This window comes from Leucopleurus acutus (genome assembly GCF_964270905.1).
Source record: "Leucopleurus acutus genome assembly, chromosome: 4".
Classification (NCBI taxonomy): Eukaryota; Metazoa; Chordata; class Mammalia; order Artiodactyla; family Delphinidae; genus Leucopleurus; species Leucopleurus acutus.
This window is the reverse complement of record NC_139146.1, coordinates 110,967,844-110,992,560: the sequence shown is the minus strand read 5'-3', so window position 1 is coordinate 110,992,560 and position 24,717 is coordinate 110,967,844. Positions and strand designations below refer to the sequence as shown.

Genomic DNA, 24,717 nt, shown 5'->3' with positions numbered 1-24,717 from the left:
CCAGCCGTAGCTGGGACTATCGGCAATTGCCAGCGGTGTGGGTTTTCTTAAAACTGCTCGTCGCGGAGCCAGTCAGCAGCTAACATGTCTAGCAGAAACAATAACAAGCTGCCCAGCAACCTGCCGCAGTTACAGAATCTGATCAAGCGAGACCCGCCGGCTTACGTGGAGGAGGTAGGAATGCGGCGCGGTGAGGCTAGAAGCCGGGACGCGGCTGGTTGAGACAGTGGCTGGAGGGAGGCGTGGAGTGGAGCAGGGATCCTGGCTCGCCTCGTGTTCTGCTCTTAAGTTCAGGGGTTCCTCGAGAGGAGAAAAGGGGTTAAGGGAGAGACATGCCACAGGGTTCGTTCCCCACCTTTTGAAATCTGCTGCCCGTCTGGGTTTTCTGCCTGCTCCATAGACCCTGCTGCCACAGAAACACCATTTAAAAGACCTCATTTTTGCTTTAGGGGTTATCTCCCGGTCTCACTGAGGTCGAGAGACAAATGGTCCACCGCCAACCTCTGACTTCCAGACGGGTTTCTCAAGCCTTTTCTTTTCTGAAACCCCTAAATGGAATTAGTCTGTAACAGTGGATGAAACTTTTGTGTAGATTGTTTTCCTCCGACGTCTGTTTCCGGGAGCCCGCGCTCTGTTCCATGGACTGTGTTGGGAAGGAGGGAGTATTCTCAAGTGTAAGGGACAGACATAAGAGCTTAGTATTATCTAGTTAAAAAACAGGATTCAGTCTCATCGGAAGCTGGCATGACCTGGATGTGAGAATTTTCCTCAGGAAAAGATGAAGTTGAAAATTAGATTAGGTCCAGACCGTGAGGGGCTTTGTATACTGACCTCATACAAATTGTGAACATTAAAGGTGTTTGAGCTGAGAAATGACAAAATGAAAGTGATGATTTTGCTACATTATTTTGGCAAGTGCTTTCTTCAGACACCCATTTTTCTGATCGGCATTAAACAGGTGTTTGCTTCAGTTACTTGTATGTGCAGATGGCTAACACAATTATTCATCTTTTGATTGCCCTTCTCATTTCCCTCCTCCCCCAGATTTTCACATAGAAATATTTATGTGAATACATTTTAACAAATAGCGGTCTCAGTGGTTTAGGTCACCAGTAGAGAGAGACTTTCCGAAGATTCAAGGGAGTGGAAACAAAGACTAAGGAACAAATACAAGAAGTTAAGTAATATGGGTGAGGCTTTGAGATGTGTAAAGCGCTGTAAACCATTAGCCAAAGTAATAGCTGAGAGTCTGTACAGCGCTGTATTTAAATGCAATGGTTTCAAAACTTAACTCCGTATCCCGGCCCAACTGTTGACCAATTGTGTAACTAGAGAGGGTTAACCACTTGAGCCTACGTGTATTTTAACTTGTGAGAAGGAGATAATACCTACAGAGGATTACTGTTTCATTCACTTAACAAATATTTATGCAAATTCACACATATTGTACCTCAATTTGGAGCTCACTGAACCAGTTAGGGCTGGTAATATAAAGAAGTACTCATTCTTGGGACTTCCGTGGCGGTCCAGTGGTTAAGACTCCACGCTCCCAATGCTGGGGGCCTGGGTTCAATCCCTTGTCAGGGAACTAGATCCCGCAGGCCACAACGAAGCTCCCACGTGCTGCAACTAAGACCTGGAGCAGCCAAATTTTAAAAAAAAAAGAAAGAAAGAAATACTCATTCTCCTTCTGAGTGTCTCTCTCCCCCTCCCCTTCCCTTCCCCCTCTCCTCCTTTCTCCCTATCACTCTATCTAACACATATACACATAGTTTAAAGCCGTGGCCTAGGCATGAGAGTAGCTGTAGGGTGTGGAACTGAGGCCTTGTGAGTTCCAACATTAGATTGTTGGGTTGTTGATAGGATTAAACATAATTAAATGAAATAATGTACATGATGAGTTTGGCACATAGCAAGTGCTGAATAAATGGAAGCTATTATTATTTCTGTGTGTCTGTTGCTTTTGCCTGTTAACACATCTTATCTAGAACTCCAGGATAAAATCATAATTATTATTTAAAAGAAGGGGAATTTTGACTGGAGAGCTTTGTGTACTTGTATTATAATTTACATTTTCTGACTCACATATTTCTGCAGAAATTAGTGCTCTATATACATGGACAATATAGTAGGGGGTCATTTAGATAGTAAATGGCAGTAGAGAGCCAGATCTGAGTTTTTGACTCTTGTTTTACTGTTCTTTATACCTTACTACCTAAATTTCTAATGGTAAGGGAAAGGGTCTTTAGATTACCCAAAATGTGCGCAGATTTTTCAAAACTCATTTTGAAGAATTCTGATAAGGAAAACGTAGTGTTTCTACATACCTTTGCCACATCTTTTTCTCAATGCCATTATCAAAGATTTCTAAGTAATTTTTAATTCTCTACTGAGAAAGTCTTATAATAGAAGGTGACCAATTTAAATTTTATTTTTCTACAGTTTCTACAGCAGTATAATCACTACAAATCCAATGTGGAGATTTTCAAATTACAACCAAATAAACCCAGCAAAGAACTGGCAGAGCTGGTGATGTTTATGGCACAGGTAAGAAGATAATTTTTGAGTAAAACGAAGACCAGTTGTTGCACACAGCTTGCAGAATATTTTTCACTTATACCCAACCTCATTCCATTCGGGAGCGGAAACTTACTTTAAAAAAGAAAATTAATTTTCCCTTTTTGCAGATTTTATTTCCTCCTTATGTTCAGTTAGAGGATTTCACTAGAGCTTTTCACATAACCAACCGGAGCAAAAGAGCTTTCAAACTATTTGTTTTCTTCAAATTCATCATAAAAGCAGATTCTGAATCATGTCACATACTTTACTAAGACTAGAGGAAATAGGAAAGGGGTCAGAGAGATTAACATGTAGAAGAAAAATAGATGGTTTGGAGCCATCTACTTCTATGAAACATAGCCTTTTATTCTCCTTTTGCAGAACATCCTTAATATGTGCATATGAATTATAGGAGAGAAAGAAAAGCTTCAGAAGAGCCTTTGCTTTGTTACAGATTGGTCACTGTTATCCAGAACATTTAAGTAACTTTCCTCAAGAGCTGAAAGATCTTCTCTCCTACAACCACACTGTCTTGGATCCAGATCTCCGAATGGTAGGACCAGTAGTTGGGTTGGTAAATTGTGCTGTGTTCCCGTGTGCGTATAATATGTGTTTAAAGGAGAACAGCCTGTCATCTAAACATCTTTCTAAAATGTAAATCAGTGTGTCACCCGTACCTTAAAATCCTTCTGTGGCTTCTCATTTACACAGAATAAAACTCAAATTTATTAACTTAGCCTGTAAGTCCCTACATGATTTGCTTCCTTCCTATGTTTTTGACCTCATTTCCTTTTCTGCTGCACTCCTCTCTCTGATCTCTCAGTTCTACCAGTATGCTAACCCTGCCAAGATGCTCTTTTCCCTTTTTTGATTAGGTAATTCCTTCTAGTCAGTCAAATCTCAAATGCATGAAGAACCCTAATTATAACCTATAGTTTTTATAAAGCTTAGTTTAGACATTTATCTATTAATTGGCCAGTTTGAGCATTTAAACATTGTTACCTTAGTGATTGACATTGGGTCCTGTCTGGGATCCCCTTTACCAGGCCAGTGCTCCCATTTCCCCCACCCGCGGGGAATGTTGGCTGCTAATGGCCCCCAGCTGCCCTTTCCCTGGAGCATTGTCTTCAGCTAAATGGGAGCCCTAGCACCTGGGAAGTGGCCCTCCCAGCCCACAGGTGGTGTCTGACTAACCCAGAGGTTCAAAAGCCCAACCCTTCCCAAGGTCCAACTTTGTGTTGCAGTTTGTGCTCCAGGGCTTCTCTGTAATCAGACTAAAGCTAGTCTCCAGCCAAGGACACATCCTTGCCCAGCTTTTCTCTGCCCTATCCTGCTTCTTTTACTTCCCTTGTAGAAGAGAGCACACCCTGGACAGACCTCTGTAATAAATTGGGTTCTACTTCTAGGGAACCCAACCAGAGGCATTTTCAAATTTTATATATCAGCTTTTCAAACACCTTTACAGCTGGTAGAACTTACACAAATATTATGATCTCAAAACCTACTAATATCCTTTACCAAAACTTATAAAAATGCTAAGTCTGTAGAGTCAACTTTTTTCTTATTCTTGCATTTTCCCAGGATTTCTGTAATTCTTCAATTTTTATACATTTCTAGGATTATCTTAATTTGTTCTGGCCAAAAAAAAAAAAGAATACCATCTCAGACAAGCCAAGGTTGGAGTCTCTGATTAACTCTCAGTTGGGACATGGGACCTGGCAGCACAGCCTAATAGGCTTCAAACTTGAACCATTACAGAAGACTTTTACTTAGGTCAAGACTTAGGTCAAGTCCTTGTGGGCCGTACAGATTTGAGATTTTGAGTGTGGAGACTTAGTGTCTTTCCAAGTAATTAGGTCTTCTTTAAGTTTTGTGTGCTAACAGTACCCAACCAGATTGGTCTGCAGGCATTATTAAATAATTAAATGTGTGTATATTTCTTTATAGTGTTTTATGATGATTAGTGGGTTTTTAAAAATAATTAGGACGTTGCTAGGAAGCAAGGGATTGAGTCTGTATAATTAGCATTCCTCTTTAGAGTGTACTTGTGAAAGTTGGTGGTAAGCAAGGGTGCTACAACCTTCAACCTTGGGCCTTCAACCCAAGCTTCCCAACCTTCAACCTACAACCTTGGGCCGTTCTTACTACAAACTGTATTTCAAAAGAATGCCTTGTAAGGTCACAAATTCAGTTTGATTATCCCAATTTAGTGTGTTATGTTATTGTAACCCACCTTTCTTATCTCTGTGGATTTACTGATCACCGCGTTTTTCTATGTTGACCCTTCCTTGACCTCCTGTGTAAAGGAGCCCTCCTGCAGTCACTGTGTATCAATGATATTACCCTGTTTTATTTCCTTCCTATGTGAGGTATACCTGTTGATATGCTTACTTGCTTGCCTGTCCCCTCTTCTGCTCCACCCCCAGTGTAAGCTCCATGAGGGCAGAGACTGACTGTTCTGTTCCCATGCCTAGAATAATGCCTAGTTAGTAGAAGACATTAAGTGCTTTGGGGATATACTTGCTCCATTTTCTCATCCTAGCTTTATCATTATCTTATAGTATGTTTCTTTTTCCTTCCTGAGACATTTTGCAAAGCTTTGATCTTGCTGAGAAATAAGAATCTCATCAATCCATCAAGTCTGCTAGAACTCTTCTTTGAACTTCTGCGTTGCCACGATAAGCTTCTTCGAAAGGTAAAGAGCAAAATCACTCCCCGCTCCGCGCCATATCTCATTCTTCCTTGCAGTGACATGAAACGTATAGCATTTGGAGTCTCTTCATGCTTCATACCATTGGATACAGCTAAGAATAATTTTGATAGGAAAAAAATTGACTGTTGTGTGCATGCAATATAATGGTGATAGCTAACATTTATTGTTTACTTTTTGCTAGGTTACCATTTTCAGAGCATTTTACGTATTCGTTTACTCACAAAGTGCCATGAGATAGGGGTTATTGTTGTTATTTTATAGATGAAAAGGCTGAGGCACAGAGAGAGAGAGTGATGTTCCCAGGGTCACACAGCTTCTGAGTGGTGAGGCAGGAACATAAACCCAGGGAACCTGGCTCCAGAACCCAAGCCCTTTTCCGCTATGCTGTACTGACCAGCTAAATCAGAGCATGGACTGGACACTCGTGACTGTAACCACTCCCAACCTCTTCCCCCCAAAACTGACTTTTTTTGTTATTAATATTTCCCTGTGACTTCGTGTTTGCTTGTATAAGTAAGACCAGAAGTTGAAGATTTATGAAAGAATTTTAAGAAACAGAAACTAAAGTTTACATACATTAACTTAAAAAAAATTTTTTTTTTTTCTTTTCAAAATATTAAGAGACTGCAACCATTTGATTTTTTGGACTAACTTGTGAATAAAAGTGATCCAGGGGAGCATATTGTGGGTACCATTGATATTTGTAAAAATCCCAATATTGTCTTACATGCAGTTAGGGGCTTGGACTTTCCTTTTTATTTTTTTAATTTATTTTTTTAAAGTTTATTTATTTTTGGTTGCATTGGGTCTTCGTTGCTGTGCAGGGCTTTCTCTAGTTGCGGCGAGCGGGAGCTACTCTTTGTTGTGGTGCTTGGGCTTCTCATTGCAGTGGTTTCTCTTGTTGGGGAGCATGGGCTCTAGGGCACACGGGCTTCAGTAGTTGTGGCACACAGGCTCAGTAGTTGTGGCTCGTGGGCTCTAGAACGCGGGCTCAGTAGTTGTGGCACACGGGCTTAGTTGCTCCGTGGCATGTGTGATTTTCCCAGACCAGGGCTCGAACCCGTGTCCCCTGCGTTGGCAGGTGGATTCTTAACCACTGCGCCACCAGGGAAGCCCCGACTTTCCTTTGTAAAAACAAAACAAAACAAAACAAAAAAAGCAAATGTATTGAGATGTAATTCACATACAATGCATCCATTTAAATGTACAATTCAGGGGTTTTTAGTGTAGTCACAGAGTTTTGCAACCATCACCACAGTCAGTTTTAGAACACTTATAGCACCCCCAAAAGAAACCCCATTCCCATTTAGCAGTTACTTTCCATTTTCCCATCTGTCCCAGCCCTGGGCAACCACCAATGTACTTCTGGTCTCTATAGATTTGCCTACTCGGGATAGTTCGTGTAAATGGAATCATATAATATGTAATTGTTTTGTGACTGGCTTCTTTCACTTAGTGAAAGTGAAAATTAAGTGAAAACACTTAATGTTTTCAAAGTTCATTCATGGTGTAGCATATGTAAGTATTCATTACTTTTTGTTGCCAAATAATATTTCATTGTCTGGTTATACCACATTTTGTTTATCCACTCATCAATTAATGGACATTTGGGTTGTTTTCACTTTCTGGCTGTTATGAATAATGCAGCTATGAATATTTGAACATTAGTTGGAAATTTATTTTCATTTCTTTTGGATATATAACTAGGAGTGGAAATGTTGGGTCATATAACTTCATATTTAACCTTTTGAGGGTAACTTTCATTTTGCTTTGCCTGCTTCTTTTTGTTTGTTTTATTTGTTTTTGGTCTTTTTTTTTTTTTTTTTTTTGCGGTACATGGGCCTCTCACTGCTGTGGCCTTTCCCGTTACGGAGCACAGGCTCCGGACGCGCAGGCTCAGCGGCCATGGCTCACGGGCCCAGCCGCTCCTCAGCATGTGAGATCTTCCCGGACCGGGGCATGAACCCGTGTCCCCTGCATCGGCAGGCGGACTCTCAACCACTGCGCCACCAGGGAAGCCCTGTTTTTGGTCTCTTTTGTGATAGAATGAAAAGTGGGCAAAATTAAATCCTCCAGTACATTTATATTTCTCTCCAAATTAGGCAAGGTTAGAAATGTTGGTTAATGTGTATATGTTTTTGTTTCTTTTCCTCAGACTTTATATACTCATATTGTGACTGATATCAAGAATATAAATGCAAAACACAAGAACAATAAAGTGAATGTAGTAAGTACCCTTTTGTTTTCCATGTTTGCAGCATTGTGCTACAGTATCGTGCAGTTTATTAAGTCTTCTTTCTCCTCTTTTTCTTCAGGTATTGCAGAATTTCATGTATACCATGTTAAGAGATAGCAATGCAACTGCAGCCAAGATATCTTTGGATGTGATGATTGAACTCTACAGAAGAAACATCTGGTAATATCTATGTACCTGTCTCTTTCAAAATAATCTTTTATTCATTTGTAATTGCCACAGAACACATACACAAATATTTTTCTTGATTTTGAGCCCTTTAATATATCTCTGCCATAGATTAAGTTGGAAGTAAAAATATGGAGGCAATCCAAATGACTAATAACAATATTGACTACCATTTCTTGAGCACTTGCACTATGCCTTACCTCATTCAACCTTCAGAACAGTGTAATGTAGCTTATTTGGGATTATTCCCACCTTATAGGTAATGAAACCCATAGGTTCATAAGTTTAAGTTTAGTAGCTAGTAAAAGGCAGAATTGAAATTCAAACCCGATCTGTCTGACTGAAATTCGGGCTCTTTCTACTCTGCCTCTCTGAAGATTTTCAAATCAATTTACCTTATATACTTAAATTATCATGTTTCATAAACTTTGGCTTGTTGGTACAGTGTCCCAACTCATGTCTTTTGCTTTTCTTATTCACTAATTTTTTAAAAAATATAAAAGTAATATTCGTTGCAGCAGAAGATTTGGAGAAGCTAGAAAGTTGTTTTTTTTTTTAATTATTGATAGTCCCACCCCCTAGAGATAATCAGTTAATATTTTATGCTATTTCCTCCTGTCTTTTCTTTAATGTGAATTTTAAAGTATGGTTGGAATTTTGCTGTATTGTAGTTGTTTATTGGTTTTTTATTCCGCCCCCAGTTATCTTGAGTAGGTTTTATGTCATTAAAAATTCTTCAAAAAATACATCTGAATGGCTGCATAATTTTCTGACACAAGACTGGGCTAAAATTGAATTAAATGTTTGCCTGTAGTTGACTATTTAGCAACCCGTGACTTTTTGAAATATTACAAACTATGAATTTTAACATGTTAGAAATATTTATTTATTTTGGGCCATTGTCTGTGCTGTCAAATACAGTCGAATGAAAATTCACTTTAAAGCACTCAACTGTCTTCCCCCAGGAATGATGCCAAAACTGTCAATGTGATCACCACAGCATGTTTCTCTAAGGTCACCAAGGTGAGCACGTGTATGGCTGTGTGAAGGCACTGTCTGTGAGTAGCCCGCTTCTCCAGCTAGAAGGTGAAGGAGATGGGTATGCAAGGAAGAGGTGGTGTGCGGACGTGCTGCTTGTGCTTAGGCTGCTTCCCTGGTTTATCTGTGCTTTAGAGGAGTCACGCAAAATTATGAGTTTTTAAAATGCTTGGTATTAAACAATAGCCTTAGCGTTTATTTTGTTTTCCTCTGTAATTCTTGACTGCTCTTTTATTGGACTCAGGCACAGCTGAAAGAAATTTAAGGACATGTTTGACTTTCTGTTAGAGGGGCTATATCACTTTTCTTGTGGGGGCATGTAGAAGTTCCTGACTTTCTACTTGAAGGATAACAACTGTGTAGAGCCGGGCTAAGACAGATGAGCCCAAATCCTACCATTCTTTGTTTTTTTTTTTTCTTCAGATCCTAGTTCATATGCATGTGTAAAATATAGACAAAAGTATTTATTCTTTGTTGTAAGCTGGGATGAGTAATTGACTTTGAATTGGTCTTTAGATATTAGTTGCTGCTTTGACATTCTTCCTTGGAAAAGATGAAGAGGAGAAACAGGACAGTGACTCAGAATCTGAGGTTAGTTTAACCATAGATACTTCTGAACTTTACAGTTTAGCAGATTTTATTATTGTTTTCAGTACAGATTGTAAAAGTTGGAAAGAAACTTAGATGCTACCTTTATCCTTTATTGAGTTCTGCCATGCTGAAATTTTATTTCTATTTAGAACTTGTCACTTACATTCAGAAAGATTGGTTAAGTAACTAATAAAACTTAGATTCATTCAACCTTGTTCTTAGTGCTAAAGCTATACCTATATCTCACTATATGAACTTAGAATAAAAATTACTGCCAATATATTTTTGAGGTAGAGTGTTGACATCATGGAAGTTTAGAGTGGAGAAAGGGAGAAGGGTAGTACAGCATCTTTAAAAGGAAGAAACAGGATTTATGATGTCATGAAATTTTCTTTATTAAAAAATATTTTTTATTAATATTAAAAAGAAACTCCCCATTTTAGCATTTTGGTAACAAGAATACTAGAATATGGGATAACACCTTTTGTTATTACTTTAGTAAATAATGTATGAACAATACATTATTCTTACTGTACGAAATTTCAGATACTATAGATAAAAGTTATCTTGATCCTTTCTTATTTCCACTTCCCAGTTCCTTCTTCATAGATAACCATTTCGTTTCCCATGTATTTCTGTGTGGATGTGTATACATATTGTCTTATGTGTGTGGTCTGTTTTTAAAACATATATAAATAATATATGTATTATTTTGCAACCTGCTTCCTTTGTGATGACATATATAGATGTACCAGTGCATTTAGATATTCTTCTACTAGTACATACAGATCCAGCTCATTCTTTTAACCTCCACATAATATTTCAGAATATGGATGTACTATAGTTTAAGCATTTCCCTATTGATAAATATTTGTTTCCAGTTTCCTTTTTCAAATAAAAACTAAGTTGCATTCTGTCTGTATATTAATACTTCAATAAAAACTAAAAGCAAAATAAAAACAGAAGTCAGTGTTGCAGTGAAAATCTTGGTATTAGCCTGTTCCTGCAGATGGGCAAATTTGTTTTTTATTGAATTTTTAAAGTTGTGTTTATTTTTAATAGCTGCATGCAAAGAATATAAGTACAAAGAAGTGATTGAAAGGGTTATTCCTTGCTTCTATGCAGATTTTCCTTGTTTATAGTTTTACAAAGTAGTTTATTCTTCAGGATGAAGGACCAACAGCAAGAGACCTGCTAGTGCAGTATGCCACAGGGAAGAAAAGCTCCAAAAACAAGAAAAAGTTGGAAAAGGCTATGAAAGTCCTCAAGGTGAGACTTGTACCTGAGAAATGAGATAGGAGTCATTAGAATGCAGAATATGTGGTCTTTAGAAAAGCTTTTAAGCATTTGGAATAGAGAAAATAGCATTTTGAAGGACTTAGAAATGTGTGTTGACTTTTTAAGCACTAATTTTTTAGATGAGTAAATGTTTGCAGCTCTAGCAAGATCTATGGCTTGAATAAATTAATTTGATTAAATTCATTTGTTTTGAGCACGATGTCTTCTCAGAAGAGTATGCAAATGAAGTACATTTTGTTTTGTAATAATTATTTGAAAGTCATTAATTTGGTCCTTGTGTGTTTTTTAATGTTCATATTTCCAAATCTCTTTAAGTCTCACAGGTGCTAATAGCTAGAACTTTTTGGCTGCATTGGGTCTTAATTGCTGTGCACAGGCTTTCTCTAGTTGCGGCAAGCAGGCGCTACTCTTCTTTGCAGTGCGCAGGCTTCTCATTGCAGTGGCTTCTCTTGTTGTGGAGCACGGGCTCTGGGCACACAGGCTTCAGTAGTTGTGGTGTACGGGCTCAGTAGTTGTGGCACACGGGCTTAGTTGCTCTGAGGCATGTGGGATCTTCCCAGACCAGGGATCGAACCCGTGTCCCCTGCATTGGCAGGCAGATTCTTAACCACTGCGCCACCAGGGAAGTCCCCAAGGTTCAATCTTAAAAACCACCTTTAGTTCTTCTAGTTGCAAGAAAGGTTTTTGGAACAAAGATTTTTTGTTTTTTCTTTTTAATTAGTGTGATGGGGACTTCCCTGGTGGTCCAGTGGTAAAGAATCCACCTTCCAATGCAGGAGACATGGGTGCAGTTGCTGGTTGGGGAACTAAGATCCCACATGCCACGAGGCAACTAAGTCTGCATGCCACAACTGTTGAGCTCGCATGCCTCAATGAGAGAGCCCGTGTGCTGCAAACTACAGAGCCCACATGCTCTGGAGCCCATGCAGCACAACTAGAGAGAGAAAACCCACGTGCCACAACTAGAGAGAAACCCGAGAAGACTGCATGCCATAAGGAAAAGATCCCGCATGCCTAAACAAAAGATCCAGTGTGCTGCAACTAAGACCCAACGCAGCCAAAAAAAAAATAAGGAAAATAAATAAATATAAATAGTGTAATGGACTGGATAACAGCCTTTAGCACATTAGTACATTTAATCCCAAGGGCCTCTTCACTGTAATTCAGAATGTAAATGTTTTCCTCTCCCTTTCTTTCAGAAACAAAAGAAGAAGAAAAAACCTGAGGTGTTTAACTTTTCAGCTATTCACTTGATTCATGATCCCCAAGGTACTATAATTATGACCTCCCAAATTCATTGTTGGCTTTATCTGCCTATTTAGATTCCTACCTTCAAGGTTACCAGGGAATATAAAATCCTTGGCACTTAATAGACAATCAGTAAATGCTTAGTTGTTACCTATTGGTTGTAGCCTAGAGAATTCTATTCCAAAGCAGTGATTCCCAATCCACAGCAAAACAAGAAAAATATAGAGGAACAGCTCTCTTTGAAATTCATGTCTTTAATAACACAATACTTGTACTATAAGACATTGTGCTTGACCAAATGAAAAATTGACAATCTTTTATTAGTCCCTTTTTTTTTAACTGGTATGTGGAAACCAAAAGTTTGGGAAACCCTGTTCAGAACACTAGTTCTCAAACTAGAGTGCACATTGGAATCACTTGGGGAATTTATAAAACTATACTGGTACTTGGGTCCTGTTATTCCCAGAGACCGATTAGGTGATATGGGGTATGGCTGGGCAGTGGGGCTTTTAAACGCTCTCTGTATTTTAGTTTTAGTTTGCTGACGCTTCCTCTAGGTCCGTGTTTCTCAGACTTTAAGGCACATACTGATCACCTTGGGATCCTGTTAAAGTACAGATTCTGTCTGATTCAGTAGGTCTGGGGGTGTGGCCTGCAGTTCAGTATTTCTAACAAGCTATTAGGTGGACAGCTGCTGGTGGTCTGCCGACCACACTTTGAGAAGCAGGGCCCCAGAGAGCTATAAGTGGAGCATCTGTCAACAGTAACTCAAGATGTTGATGCTAAAAATCTTGGAAATCCTTAAGACTTAACTTTGGGCACCACTGAAGGTATATTTGCCCGTCCTGTGTGTGAGTCTTTTCACCTTCGGTCGTGTCGCTGTGTTTACCATCTTGGTTCTGCAGAGTGATTTCAGGCACAGCCATACCAGAGTCAGTGACCAAACTACTGCTTTTCTCTACACCTGCTAGATTATGTTGTATAGACCATGGGCCCACAGTATACTTCTCTGATATTCTCCTCTCCAGATTTTGCAGAAAAACTACTGAAGCAGCTAGAGAGCTCTAAGGAGAGGTTTGAAGTGAAGATGATGCTCATGAACCTCATCTCCAGATTGGTGGGAATTCACGAGGTTTGAATTACATTATGTTTCTCTTGATGGATATTAGAAGTAGAATTTTTCTTGGTAAAAGGACAGTAAGGTAGAGCAGTGGCTTAATTTTACCCTCCCAAACCATTTAAACCCATACAGTTTACAAAGGGATAAAATCTTTCACTCTGAAAATAGCTGTTTTTGTCACTTTGTTTTCTTATCGCTTAGGATGGATGTTGAATTGTACATGTATTCAGTTTATGGACAGACTATTTTCTGTTTTTCTACTTTTTATTTTATTTTATCTATGTTTCACTTATACATTTTTCTGAGCCAACAAAGCCCACATATTTTTATCAACTGCTATTACATTTCACAGTTTACCCCTTCATAGCTTTCCTGACTTCCAGCCCACTCTAGCAGGAGGATCATGTTTGCAAAGCTGAATTCTCTGGTCATTCACTTTATATTAAATTAGACTGCAAGAGCTCCTTGGTGGTATAATGTATATATATTGTGTATACATATGGAAACCACACACATACTCAGACTAACTGCCATTGTAGAAAAGGAGGGATTCCCAGAAATTCAGCCCATGAAGAAATGACCATTGAGGTTGTTGTCTATAGTTTTGCTCTTATAACTAGTGCTGTTCTGATCATAACTGAATGTGTTGCTTTCTTCAAAAAAAAAAAACAAGAAGTAAAACAGGCTCCTTCATTGAAAATCAAACAGTATAGACCTATATCAAGTTAAAAATGAACAAATGCACTTATTCCATTTCTCTAAGAAAAGGTTAACATTTTGGTGAATAAATTGCTTTTTCTACATGGGCTGCAGTTCTAAAGCAGGATTACCAGGTCAATTCTTGTTACATTTGTGCAATAATTTCAAGTCACACCTGAATCTGAGCTCAGTGGAAAAGCAGAAGTGATTCTTAATTCAAGCATAGTTTGATGGAAATGATACTGGAGTTTCACAGCTGGCTACAGTTGAACACCCATCTCTGTATTGAACCCAAGTCTTCCCTTTTACTTCTCTGGTCCTGGTTTTGCTCTGTGGCTAAAATAGAAAAAAATTTATTCTCACATGATGAACTTTGAAAAAGACTAGGCCATCTCCAGAGTTTCTCTTCTTGAAGTTAAAGATTACAATTGCTTTAATAACTGGATCCTTGTCTCCTTTATCTAGGTAGACTCCAGAGTGTTAGTGGTTTCTGTCTAAAATATGGAGCTCAGAGTAATTCCTCCAGTGTGGTTGGACTGGTATCCCATAACAAAACTAGACTGTGGGTTTTTTGGTGATCAGATTACACTAGGCACTATTCAGATTTGAGTTACTATTATCTTTGAAGACTAAAAAATTGGTTCTGCAATTTTTTTGAAAGAAAGTTGCTTTTTGACTGCCTTTTCACCCCCTGGTTTATTCTGTGTACACTTTCTTCTTCCTTGACATAATAGGATAGCAACAAGGCCTTCCTTTCTTTGGTTAATACAGCACATTGAATCATCCTGTGGCATGAATGCTTGTTGAGAAAAAAAGAAAGTAAAAAAATGATTCCCAGTTAGTTGAGCTTGGTGATATAATTGCATCATGGAGAAATGAAACTCCACAGCTCAGCTAGATATATATTAAAGGCAGTGCATTCTTCTTTCCACAGCTTTTTCTCTTCAACTTCTACCCCTTTGTGCAGAGGTTTCTGCAGCCCCACCAAAGAGGTAAGGCTTCCACTTGCCGTGTTCCTTTGGTGGCCTTGGGGTTAACCATCCAGAGTCTTTTGTTCTGGAATTAGTACTAAAGACAAGAGTTAGGAGTGAAGGGTGTTCTGCTTCAGAGACAAGGAGAGAAACCTGTATGTTTTCTTTCCAGATTCTGCCATGAGGTAATTGTTCTCCTTATCAACTTTAAGAAACAATTATTTGAGGGGGGGAAAAACACCAAAACAAAGTGTTGGTTTCTCAAAGCAAGTCTTTTTGTAATACTATAAATACTCATGTGAAAGATTCTAAAAAAGAATTTTGACTATTTATTGTAACTTCATTATAGATACCAGGGTTTAACTTACTGCTTTCATTGCCCTCATTTATATTCTTAATTAAAAGCAACATGAAAGCAGGAAGGAAGAGATGGTTGTTTTTGCTTTTGAACTTGTACCAAGGTAGGAAAGAAATGAACATTTATTGAACATTCAACATGAGCCAAGCACTGTGCTAAGTACTTTACATAGTCATCTCATTTAATCCTCACTTCAATCCTGAGAGGTGTAGAAAGAAAGAAAAAAAGACCAAGATCACTCAGCAAATAGTGACTGATTAGGCTTCACCTCACTTCTTTGTTTTGCCAGAGGCCTTGTTCTTTATCCATACTGCCCCTTTAAAGGGAGAGTGTGTGTTTATATGTGTTTGTACTTATTCATTGACTGAGTGATTTCTAGTCTGAGCACTGCATTAGACACCAGTGAACACAAAGTAACATCCTCACCTTCATAGAGCTTACATTCTAGAGGAAGATCCACAGAGTGCTGTGTGTAGTATGTCCAGGTGACGGGAAGTATTTTGAGGAAAAAGGAAGCAGGTGAGGACAGTAGGGAGTGCTGGGGTGGGTTCTGTCTAGATTATGTGGTCAAGAAATCACTTTGATAAGGCAGCAGTTAAGCAGGGCCAGGAGGAAGCGAGGCAGTGAGCTGTGCAGATGTCGGGGGTTGGGTGTTGGGGCAGAGGAAGCAGCAGTAGCATTACGGCCAGCGTGTGCTGGCCATGTTTGCCGTGGTCCTGAGGGCAGGGCAATAAACTGACTGTGGCCTTTCCCATCTCTGACCTTTTTAGAAGTAACGAAGATCCTTCTGTTTGCTGCACAGGCATCTCATCACTTAGTACCCCCAGAGGTGAGAACTCTTAAACTTTACTTCTGTCAGGATCTAGTGCATACGTAGCCCTGCCACTAAGTATATCATGGTGGCTTTTCCCACAGGGATTACCGTCCTCCCTGCCTTTTTGAAACTGAGTAGAAGACACACTAGCTCTTAAGGAGATATCCATAGAAGTTTACTCATAGAAGTAAAAACATTTTACTGTAGAAAGTAAAGTTTATTTTGGACAAGTTGTTGAGAATTCTGGTTTTGTTTAATTGCCAAATTTTATGCTGGGGAGGGCAAGAATATCAGTGAATTTATAGTGATTATTATTCAAAACTGATCATTTCTTTCTTTGATTCAAATAGTGTTGGAGGATCGTGGGTCAAAGCAATTTTTAATCCATGTTGAAAACTAATATTAAAGGCAAGCCAAATTTAATCTGAGGATAGCTAAGAAGAAGGCTGAAACCCAGAATGGAATGTTTTTCTCAGTCTTCCTCAGTCTTGATCCTTCCAACTCCCAAACCGAAGGTGGAGGGCTGTTTTTCCACTGTAATAGTTTATGGTCCCTTCATCGTCAAGCATTTGAGTAGGTGTAGACGTTTTACCAGCACTCATATCCTTTCTCTCCCTCCCGTTCAGATCATGCAGTCATTGCTCATGACTGTGGCCAACAATTTTGTAACCGACAAGAACTCTGGAGAGGTCATGACAGTAGGGTATGTAGAATGTGGCTGTAGGCAGTGGGTATGGTCGTAACGCACTGGGTTTGCTTTCCATTACCAGGATGTAAAATTTCATCTATAATGTGCTCTCTGCAAAAACAGTTTAAAGTACACTTCAGTCTTCTCTGCAGGCTTGGTATTTTTAATTTATTGGTCAGAATTTTGAGCCAGAGAAAAGATATTTGCCCTTCTAATCAACATTTTGTTTTTTAACTAGCTTTCCCTCTTTCAAATGAATGCTTGGGTGGCAATCTAAATGTTTTTCTTCTGTCTTCTACCCTGAATTCCTATCTTCCCTGGAACAAATGATTCGTTATGGAATCATTTTTTAATCCCAAGGCGGTTCAGTGGCCCTTTTGATTAATTCAAAAGCACTTAATGAGTGTGAGCACTAATTTAAGGACGACTCATCTGTCCTGATAACTAAGCAGTATGCTGAACAGCTGCTTTGTATCTCCCTTGGAAAATATTGCTGGGATAACAGCCCTAAAGACCTTTAACTTTTCCTTATTTGACCTAGTACTATCTCCCCTAGAGTTGGTGAATAGATGCTGCTATCATATACAGGCACACTTCCTTTTATTGCCCTTTGCTGTATTGCTCTGTACAGATACTGCATTTTTTTTTTTTACAAATTGAAGGTTTGTGGCAACTTTGTGTGGAGCAAGTCTATCGGTGACATTTTTGCAGCAGCATTGGCTCACTTCATGCCTCTGTGTAACATTTTGGTAATTCTCACAATATTTCAAACTCTCCACCAGCAAAAAGATTATGCCTCATTGAAGGCTCAGATGAAGGTTACATTTTTAGCAAGAAAGTATTTTTTAATTAAGTTACGTACTTTTTAAGACATAATGCTATTGTACACTTTAATAGACTACAGTATAGTTAAACATAACTTTTGTATGTACTAGGAAACCAAAAGATATGTGTGACTCACTTTATTGCAGTGGTCTGGAACCAAACCTGCAATATCTCTGAGGTATGCTGTATTTTACAGAGATGACACTGTTACTTATTCTTCTAGTAGAGGAAATGGCAGTAAACTGTCTGGAATCAAAGCCCTCTGAGGCTCCCCACCCTCACACTCTATCATGCTGCAGTTTTAAAGACCTAAGACCTATAAAACCCAACTTACATTCCTTTTGATTTAGTCTTTTTAGAAAATATTCTTAGGTTGAACCACATGAAACTGCTGGGGGGTTTTTGTTTGTTTGTTTGTTTGTTTTACTTTATTTTTTTCCTTTTTTTAGAATCAATGCTATAAAAGAGATAACAGCTCGATGTCCTCTAGCCATGACTGAAGAACTTCTCCAAGACCTGGCTCAGTATAAAACACACAAAGATAAGAGTAAGTGGTGTGTTATTCTCAGTAGATCAAAGAGTACAGAGTAGTTCGTTTTTACCTCAATAGACTCTTTGCTCTGAAGTTTCTAATTAAAGATATTATTTTCCAGATGTGATGATGTCTGCTAGAACTTTGATTCAGCTCTTCCGAACACTGAATCCTCAGATGTTACAAAAGAAATTCCGGGTAGGTGAAGCATACATATGTTGATCAAGGATTTGGTCTCAGAAAGTGAGGGTAATTTCCTACAATTTGAGTTTGAGTATTTCTGATGCTTCCATTAGGAGTATTGGTGATACATGTAGTTTTATTCTTTAAGCTCAGAATAAAATTGATTGAATACTTTTGCTTAACTGTTTTATAGTTGATATATGCTGTTTGAGGTTGAATGACTCTTATAGACCTGTTAGACTGTTGGAAGTCAGTAACTGATGCCAGCATTGAACAGGCTGTTCCCTAACCAGATACTACCTCTTTCAAGTTGGGACAAAGAAAGATGCATGTATGTAACAGAAGGAGAGATCTCAAGACTTAATTGAAGTTTCCTGAGGTGGATCAGAAGAAAGCAAGAAGGGGCTTCCCTGGTGGCAAAGTGGTTGAGAGTCCGCCTGCCGATGCAGGGGACACGGGTTCGTGCCCCAGTCCGGGAAGATCCCACGTGCCGCGGAGCGGCTGGGCCCATGAGCCATGGCCCCTGAGTCTGTGTGTCCGGACCCTGTGCTCCGCAATGGGAGAGGCCACAACAGTGAGAGGCCCGCGTATCGCAAAAAAAAAAAAAGAAGAAAGCAAGAAAACAGTGGGCAAAGTTCTGGCTGGGGGATTTACTTTGACCCAAGACATTGGTGGACTGTTTTTGTCATTCGATTGCTTCCATTTTTTGTGATTCTCCCTCTCAATTCATAATCCTGGAGAATCCTTTTCATGATTAATGTTTTGCAGTTTAAGCACCTCATTAAAAACTACTTCCTTTCCTTTAGGGTAAGCCTACAGAGGCCTCCATAGAAGCAAGAGTGCAAGAATATGGAGAACTAGATGCTAAAGATTACATTCCAGGAGCAGAAGTTCTGGAAGTTGAAAAAGAAGAAAAAAATGCTGAAGATGATGAAGGTTCATTTTTGTTTCACCATTATTCAGGACAAAATCACTCCTACTATATCTGTATTGATCTTGAAATCTTTATATTGTTTGGACATTCATTCAGCAGTTGCTTCCTGGTAATGACTATGTGCCACGCCCTGTTACGGGCACTGAAGGTCAAATGGGCACGGTCCTGCTCTGAGAGAATTTACATTCTGATGTGGGAAATGCCTTTTCATGTCCTTCAGATTGGCTGCCCCTTATCAAGGGCATGCTATTTGACACTTGGGAAAGATAATGGGTTTGTTTTGTTGCCTAGAAAAAATAATGAAGATTAGTCTATAGCAATCCTCCTGATGAAGGAGAATGCTTGTTGAACTGGTCAAAGAATGCCTGAGGAACTCCATTCTCATTTCCAGGGTTAGCATTTACTGCATTGGTTGCTAGGGTCCTTTCTTCTTCCTGTTCATCCCTTCATTATTTTAACAAAACTTTCATAAGCATTAGCTATGAGCCAGCCACTGTCAAAGCAAAGATGAATGATATGGTTCTTGTCCTTGAGGGTCTTTCATAAACAGCTAATAAATCATTAACAGGATTTATGATTGGAGTGGGGTATAAGGGCTGGAGAGAGGTCAGGTCCACCCCAGAGGTTCAACAAAGGCTTCAAGGAAATCGTGACCCATGAGCCGTATTTGGAATGATTAGTGAGCAATGGTAGTATAGTGGAGACTTTCCAGGCAAACTGTGAGCAAAGTACTGAAGGGTTTAGGAAACTATTAGAATGTAGGATACAAGGTGATGCACAGAAGGCGATGAGACTAGAGATAGAGGTGGGGCCTCACGTGAGTGGCTGTGTAGGCCATGCCTAAGAGCTGGGACACTGTCTTACAGAACATGGGCATCTGCTGAGAGACTGCAGGTATCCTTCATTTTGAAAGCTTACTGTGGCGGCTCCGTTAGGAACTCTGATACCTCTTTACTGAGGTGTCTACAAGTTTCTTATACAACCAAAAGTTTCTACCTTGGTTCTCTGAATGACTTGTTTCTAACTAATTTCTCAAACGTATAAATGTGCTTAGACAAGTTAAATAACTTGTATGTGGCCACTGTAAATGTACACGTACAGTTCTGATGGACATGGCTAGTTTGGTGGAAAGAATGTAGGCTCTAGAGTCATAAATGATTTTCCTAATTTCAGTGTAGGCTGCATTTCTAGCAGTGTGGCCTGGGGCAGGTTACTTAACTCTGGACTCTATTCCTCTTTTGTTGAGTCACGAGGGTTAGAGAAAGATTGTAAAGTTTTGGCTCATGGTGGATAATTGATCAGTGGTTATTCTCCGTTCCTTGACTTAATTAAATTGATGTGGTTTATTTAACAGTAATATTGTTCAATTCTTGGTGAGCATCTATTTGAGGTTCATTACCTAAGTTTTCTTTTGCTTGACTGATCTCAGTGTACCATGAACACTCAACATAAAGTGGGTGCTAATGGGGTGCTCTTTTTCACACAGATGAGTGGGAAAACACGAGTCTCAGTGACGAGGCAGTTTCTGATGGCGAATGGGTTGACGTGCACCATTCTTCCGATGAAGAACAGAAAGAAATCGTGAGTCCTAAAATGTCCTTTTCTCAGTGTTGGGGGGCTACGCCCTCACTGGAACTAATAGCCGTTTAAGCCTGTGTTGTGTCCTTTCAAGTCTGAGAAGCTGAACAGCATGCCCTTGGAGGAGCGGAAAGCCAAAGCCGCGGCCGTCAGCACTAGCCGAGTGTTAAGTCAGGAAGACTTCCAGAAAATCCGAATGGCCCAAATGAGGAAAGAACTCGACGCTGCCCCTGGGAAAGCCCAAAAGAGGAAATACATCGAAATAGACAGTGATGAGGAGCCCAGGTAAGACAGTGTGTACACCAGGTCTTCAGTCAGCTCGCGTGATTATGAAAGTATTAGGAAAAGGAATTCCATCCTTGTTCCATATTACATTTTTTCCTTCACCCCAGGGGTGAGTTACTTTCTCTTCGGGACATTGAACGCCTTCATAAAAAGCCAAAGTCTGACAAGGAGACAAGACTAGCAACTGCAATGGTGAGTGGGGCATGTCATTGCCTAGTTGTTTAAACAGAAAGCAGATAAAGTGAAATATGACTCAGAACTTGTATAGGCACAGAACTGCAGGGTTTTTTTGGCTGCATTGGGTCTTCGTTGCTGCGCGCAGGCTTTCTCTAGTTGCGGCGAGCGGAGGCTACTCTGCATTGAGATGCGTGGGCTTCCCATTGCGGTGGCTTCTCTTGTTGTGGAGCACGGGCTCTAGGCGCGCGGGCTTTAGCAGTTGCGGTGCGTGGGCTCCGTAGTTGTAGCTCACGGGCTCTAGAGCACAGGCTCAGAAGTTGTGTGGCGCAGCACCTTAGTTGCTCCGCGGCATGTGGGATCTTCCTGGACCAGGCGGATTCTTAACCACTGCGCCACCAGGGAAGTCCCTGCAGTATTTTATTTTAATGTTTTAAATAAAAGTATAATTAACATAGAATAAAAGGCACAGATAAGAGGTGTCCAGTTAGATGAGTTTTAACAACTTGATAGCCACATATGTAACCACCGTCTAAGACAAGCTGTAGAGCACAGAAAGGCACAGTTGTATGTTCACGTCTCAGGGAGGCTCAGTACATTTACCAGAGCTATGAGAAAAGCAGGGGAATGTTTAGTCATTAAAGAAAAGCCAGAGACAGGTAGAGCTGCCTCAGGCAAGTCCTGTGGCTGTTTGCGACTGCAGCCTGCCTGCCTTTCCAGCTTCATTTTCTCTACCTTGACTTGTTTCAGATGCCATTCCAAGTGGGCTCCACATTACCCTCTATTCCATTTGTACTGACACTTGTTTAGATAAGTTTGAAAACCCATGTTCTTTCTCCACCGCAACTTTGCATATACTATTCCTACCTGAAATGCTCTACTCTTCCCTCCTTTCCTCACCAGGAAGGCCTTCATCCTGCCAAAAACAGCTCACAGGGTCTCCCTCTCTCCTAGGCTCCTCTGGCCTCTAAGAAACCTTTTCTTCCACTGAGCTCCCCTTGCCCAATTACAACACATCATGGTCATTTCTTCCCCTGGACTGAACTGAGTCTCTGGGGAGCAGTGACTGTGTGTTCCCTCCACCTTAGTGTCCTTGGCGTCCAGCAGAGCTGGCACAGAGGAGACGTGTATGTTGATGAGATAACTCCTGCAGTGGTATTTTTGTGTGTGTGTGCTGATAGGCTGGAAAAACAGACCGAAAAGAATTTGTGAGGAGAAAAACCAAAATGAATCCATTTTCCAGTTCCACGAATAAGGAGAAGAAAAAACAGAAGAACTTCATGATGATGCGGTATAGTCATAACGTCCGGTCAAAAAATAAGCGTTCCTTCCGAGAAAAGCAGGTGAGCTCAACTTGAAGCTTGACTGGGTAGAGTGATATTGTTGTTCTAAGACTTCTCTACATTTGAGTGGAGTTGTGCCTTCTAAAACCTTGTATTATGTGTGTCTTAGGATTAATGGGGTGCATTATTGGAGAGCATGGAGAGGTGGAAAGCGGTCAGGGCTTGTAAATCCTAGACCTGACTTTTGAGATTCAGCTGTGTGACCAAAGGGAGGCGATTTTCCTCCTCTGTAAATAAAGGAGTTTAAACTAGATGAGCTCTGAGGTCCGTTCCTATGCTAAAATTCTCTTGACATTGCATCTGTGAAATATATCGAAATTAACTGAATAATAATTTTTGAGTGTTTATTATATGGTACTTTTTTCCAAAAAGCAATAATTATATGTGGTAATATCTCAGTAACAGTTTCAGGAAAGCAGTACAAACTAACAGTTCTATTGTTGGCATGATCCTTTCTCTGTGTACCCTTCTGCAAAGCCATTATGTTTACAGACCTTTGGAATTGTGTTTTATCCATTTTCAGTCTTTGATGGGTAGTCCTGTGCTGCTCTGTTGGCTTGCTTATTTCATAATTCACTGTAGTAAAACAAATTTATGTTTTTATATCCTCCTCTACTGCCAATGTACCAGAGCGTATATCTAAATGTACTAGGAAGAATCTCTAGGAAGTCAGGTCAAGGGAAAAACAGTGCCACATTCTGAACCAGCGTTCCTAAATTGCAAGCCAAGGATGAGCCTGCCAGGCCTGAATGTGACAGCCAGCTCTCCAGGGCAGGGCTCCATAGGTGTGGGAACCAAGTCAGTATGACTAACTCTGTTTATTTAATCATTCTAGTTCTAAGCTCTTCAACAATGTTATGTAAGTAATAAAGTGGCAGTAATTTTGATTAGAATTTGTTGAAAGTTTAGGTGAAAGGAAAGGTGCCATTAAATAGTCTGAATTTTGCCAATTCAATTTAAATGCATGGTTGAATTGATTAAATTCATTAGTTTATCCTTCCCCTGCCCTTTATAAGATTTTTGGGTCGAGGAAATAACGACCATCCAGTTGGCAGGCCTTGCTTCGTTTTGAGGTTTTTGTGACCTTGCTACATGTTATCTAGGGGTGTTCCCCCAGCCCCTACTTCCTCTATTTTTTAGCATGCTTTTTTTTTGGCATGATAGAGAAGCCTTGCTTTGTTCCTGTCAGTACCTCTTTCAGTATAAAATACTTCTCTCAAAGATTGAAGAATTTTGTAAGAGGAAGTTAGTTCACTGGATATGTGCTATAGTTCACGTGAACAATATGAACAGGTACTGTGATTAAACCGACTTTACAAATGAGAAAATAAGACATAGATAGCTGAATCTGAGAAATACCTTCTTAGCCACGCAAATTAGGTTAAAATGAACTGGTTGATTTTTTTTTTTTCTACCATAAGCGTCCCAGTTACTCTGCATATCTACAACGACATACCAAGACCCAGATCTGAGCTAAAGGCAAGGAGTCAGTAACTTAAAGTCATGAAATTCAAAAAGCTTGATTAGAGCCAGGCAACTTCCACCCCAAAAAATGCTTTAAAGTTTCTAGGACTCAGAGAGTGGTGGTTGCTTGGGAATTAATGGAATCACATCCATCACACACTTAAGGTGTATACATTGACCTTGGTTATCTTCTTTTTATAATTTGGGTTTAGTCTTAATAATCTTTTATTTAATATTCTGTTGTTTTCTTTTGGGAACTGTAAGCCTTTATAAGGACATTCATAGGTTTGCTGTGAACATTGGTCCTGTGGTCTTTTTCTGTAGATCATATTTACATTTTTTTTTTTTTTATCTTCCAGCTGGCGTTACGAGATGCTCTCTTGAAAAAGAGAAAAAGAATGAAGTAACTTCCAAGCAAGTTTTCCATTCCAGGGAGAATGCTAAATTCGTGTCATTACTCTGAAAACTAGTACATTTAGAATGTTTACATTAAAAAGTCCAAAAGCACTATATTGTGAAAACCACAGTAAACTTGGTAGCTTCTGGTGTTCTTATTTTAGAGATGGGTAGGGGTGGGAATGTTTGAAATGTAAACAGTAATGGTGTTGTAAAATCATTTTCATTTAGTGTTCATGCAAAAAAAAAAAATCTATATATATATATATATATATAGAGAGAGAGAGAGAGAGAGAGAGAGAGAGAGCCTATTAATTGTCACTGAAGATATAAAATTGAATGAGCCACAACTCCTCGCTCAAGGTATTTATAGCCTGTTTGTAGGATGGGGCGAGGGGCAAGTATGTGTCTGTGTATTTACAGTGTTGTATAAATAGTTCTCTAGTAGAGATAGGTTCATGCTTCTATGGGGTCACAGAGGCC

At 39.6% G+C, this 24,717-nt stretch overlaps 1 protein-coding gene across 3 annotated transcripts; it reads left to right on the top strand.

The window, feature by feature from the left end:
- Window positions 1–24,460, top strand: SDAD1 (SDA1 domain containing 1). Of its 3 annotated transcripts, none has more exons than XM_082838244.1 (22): window positions 1–174; window positions 2,443–2,547; window positions 3,014–3,112; window positions 5,144–5,254; window positions 7,428–7,499; window positions 7,588–7,688; window positions 8,660–8,717; window positions 9,249–9,323; window positions 10,491–10,592; window positions 11,822–11,891; window positions 12,908–13,002; window positions 14,624–14,681; window positions 15,789–15,847; window positions 16,459–16,535; window positions 17,795–17,892; window positions 17,999–18,075; window positions 18,867–18,996; window positions 20,481–20,575; window positions 20,667–20,857; window positions 20,965–21,049; window positions 22,213–22,374; window positions 24,198–24,460. In XM_082838244.1, exons 1-22 carry the CDS (start codon window positions 85–87, stop codon window positions 24,243–24,245), a joined length of 2,058 nt encoding a protein of 685 aa, XP_082694370.1. In that variant the 5' UTR covers window positions 1–84; the 3' UTR covers window positions 24,246–24,460. The 3 variants fall into 3 exon arrangements, with proteins under 3 accessions (XP_082694370.1, XP_082694369.1, XP_082694371.1); XM_082838243.1 differs by having other exon boundaries at window positions 12,899–13,002; XM_082838245.1 differs by lacking the exon at window positions 24,198–24,460 and having other exon boundaries at window positions 12,899–13,002; window positions 22,275–22,391.
- The last annotated feature ends 257 nt before the right edge of the window (window positions 24,461–24,717 follow it).

Bases quoted from the DNA above. Each gene is read 5' to 3' on its own strand.
- SDAD1 (XM_082838243.1), top strand. From the start codon at position 85: ATGTCTAGCAGAAACAATAACAAGCTGCCCAGCAACCTGCCGCAGTTA. The intron at 8,718-9,248 runs GTGAGCACGTGT...ATTGGTCTTTAG, and splicing joins GTTTCTCTAAGGTCACCAAG to ATATTAGTTGCTGCTTTGAC. The intron at 14,682-15,788 runs GTAAGGCTTCCA...TGACCTTTTTAG, and splicing joins TCTGCAGCCCCACCAAAGAG to AAGTAACGAAGATCCTTCTG.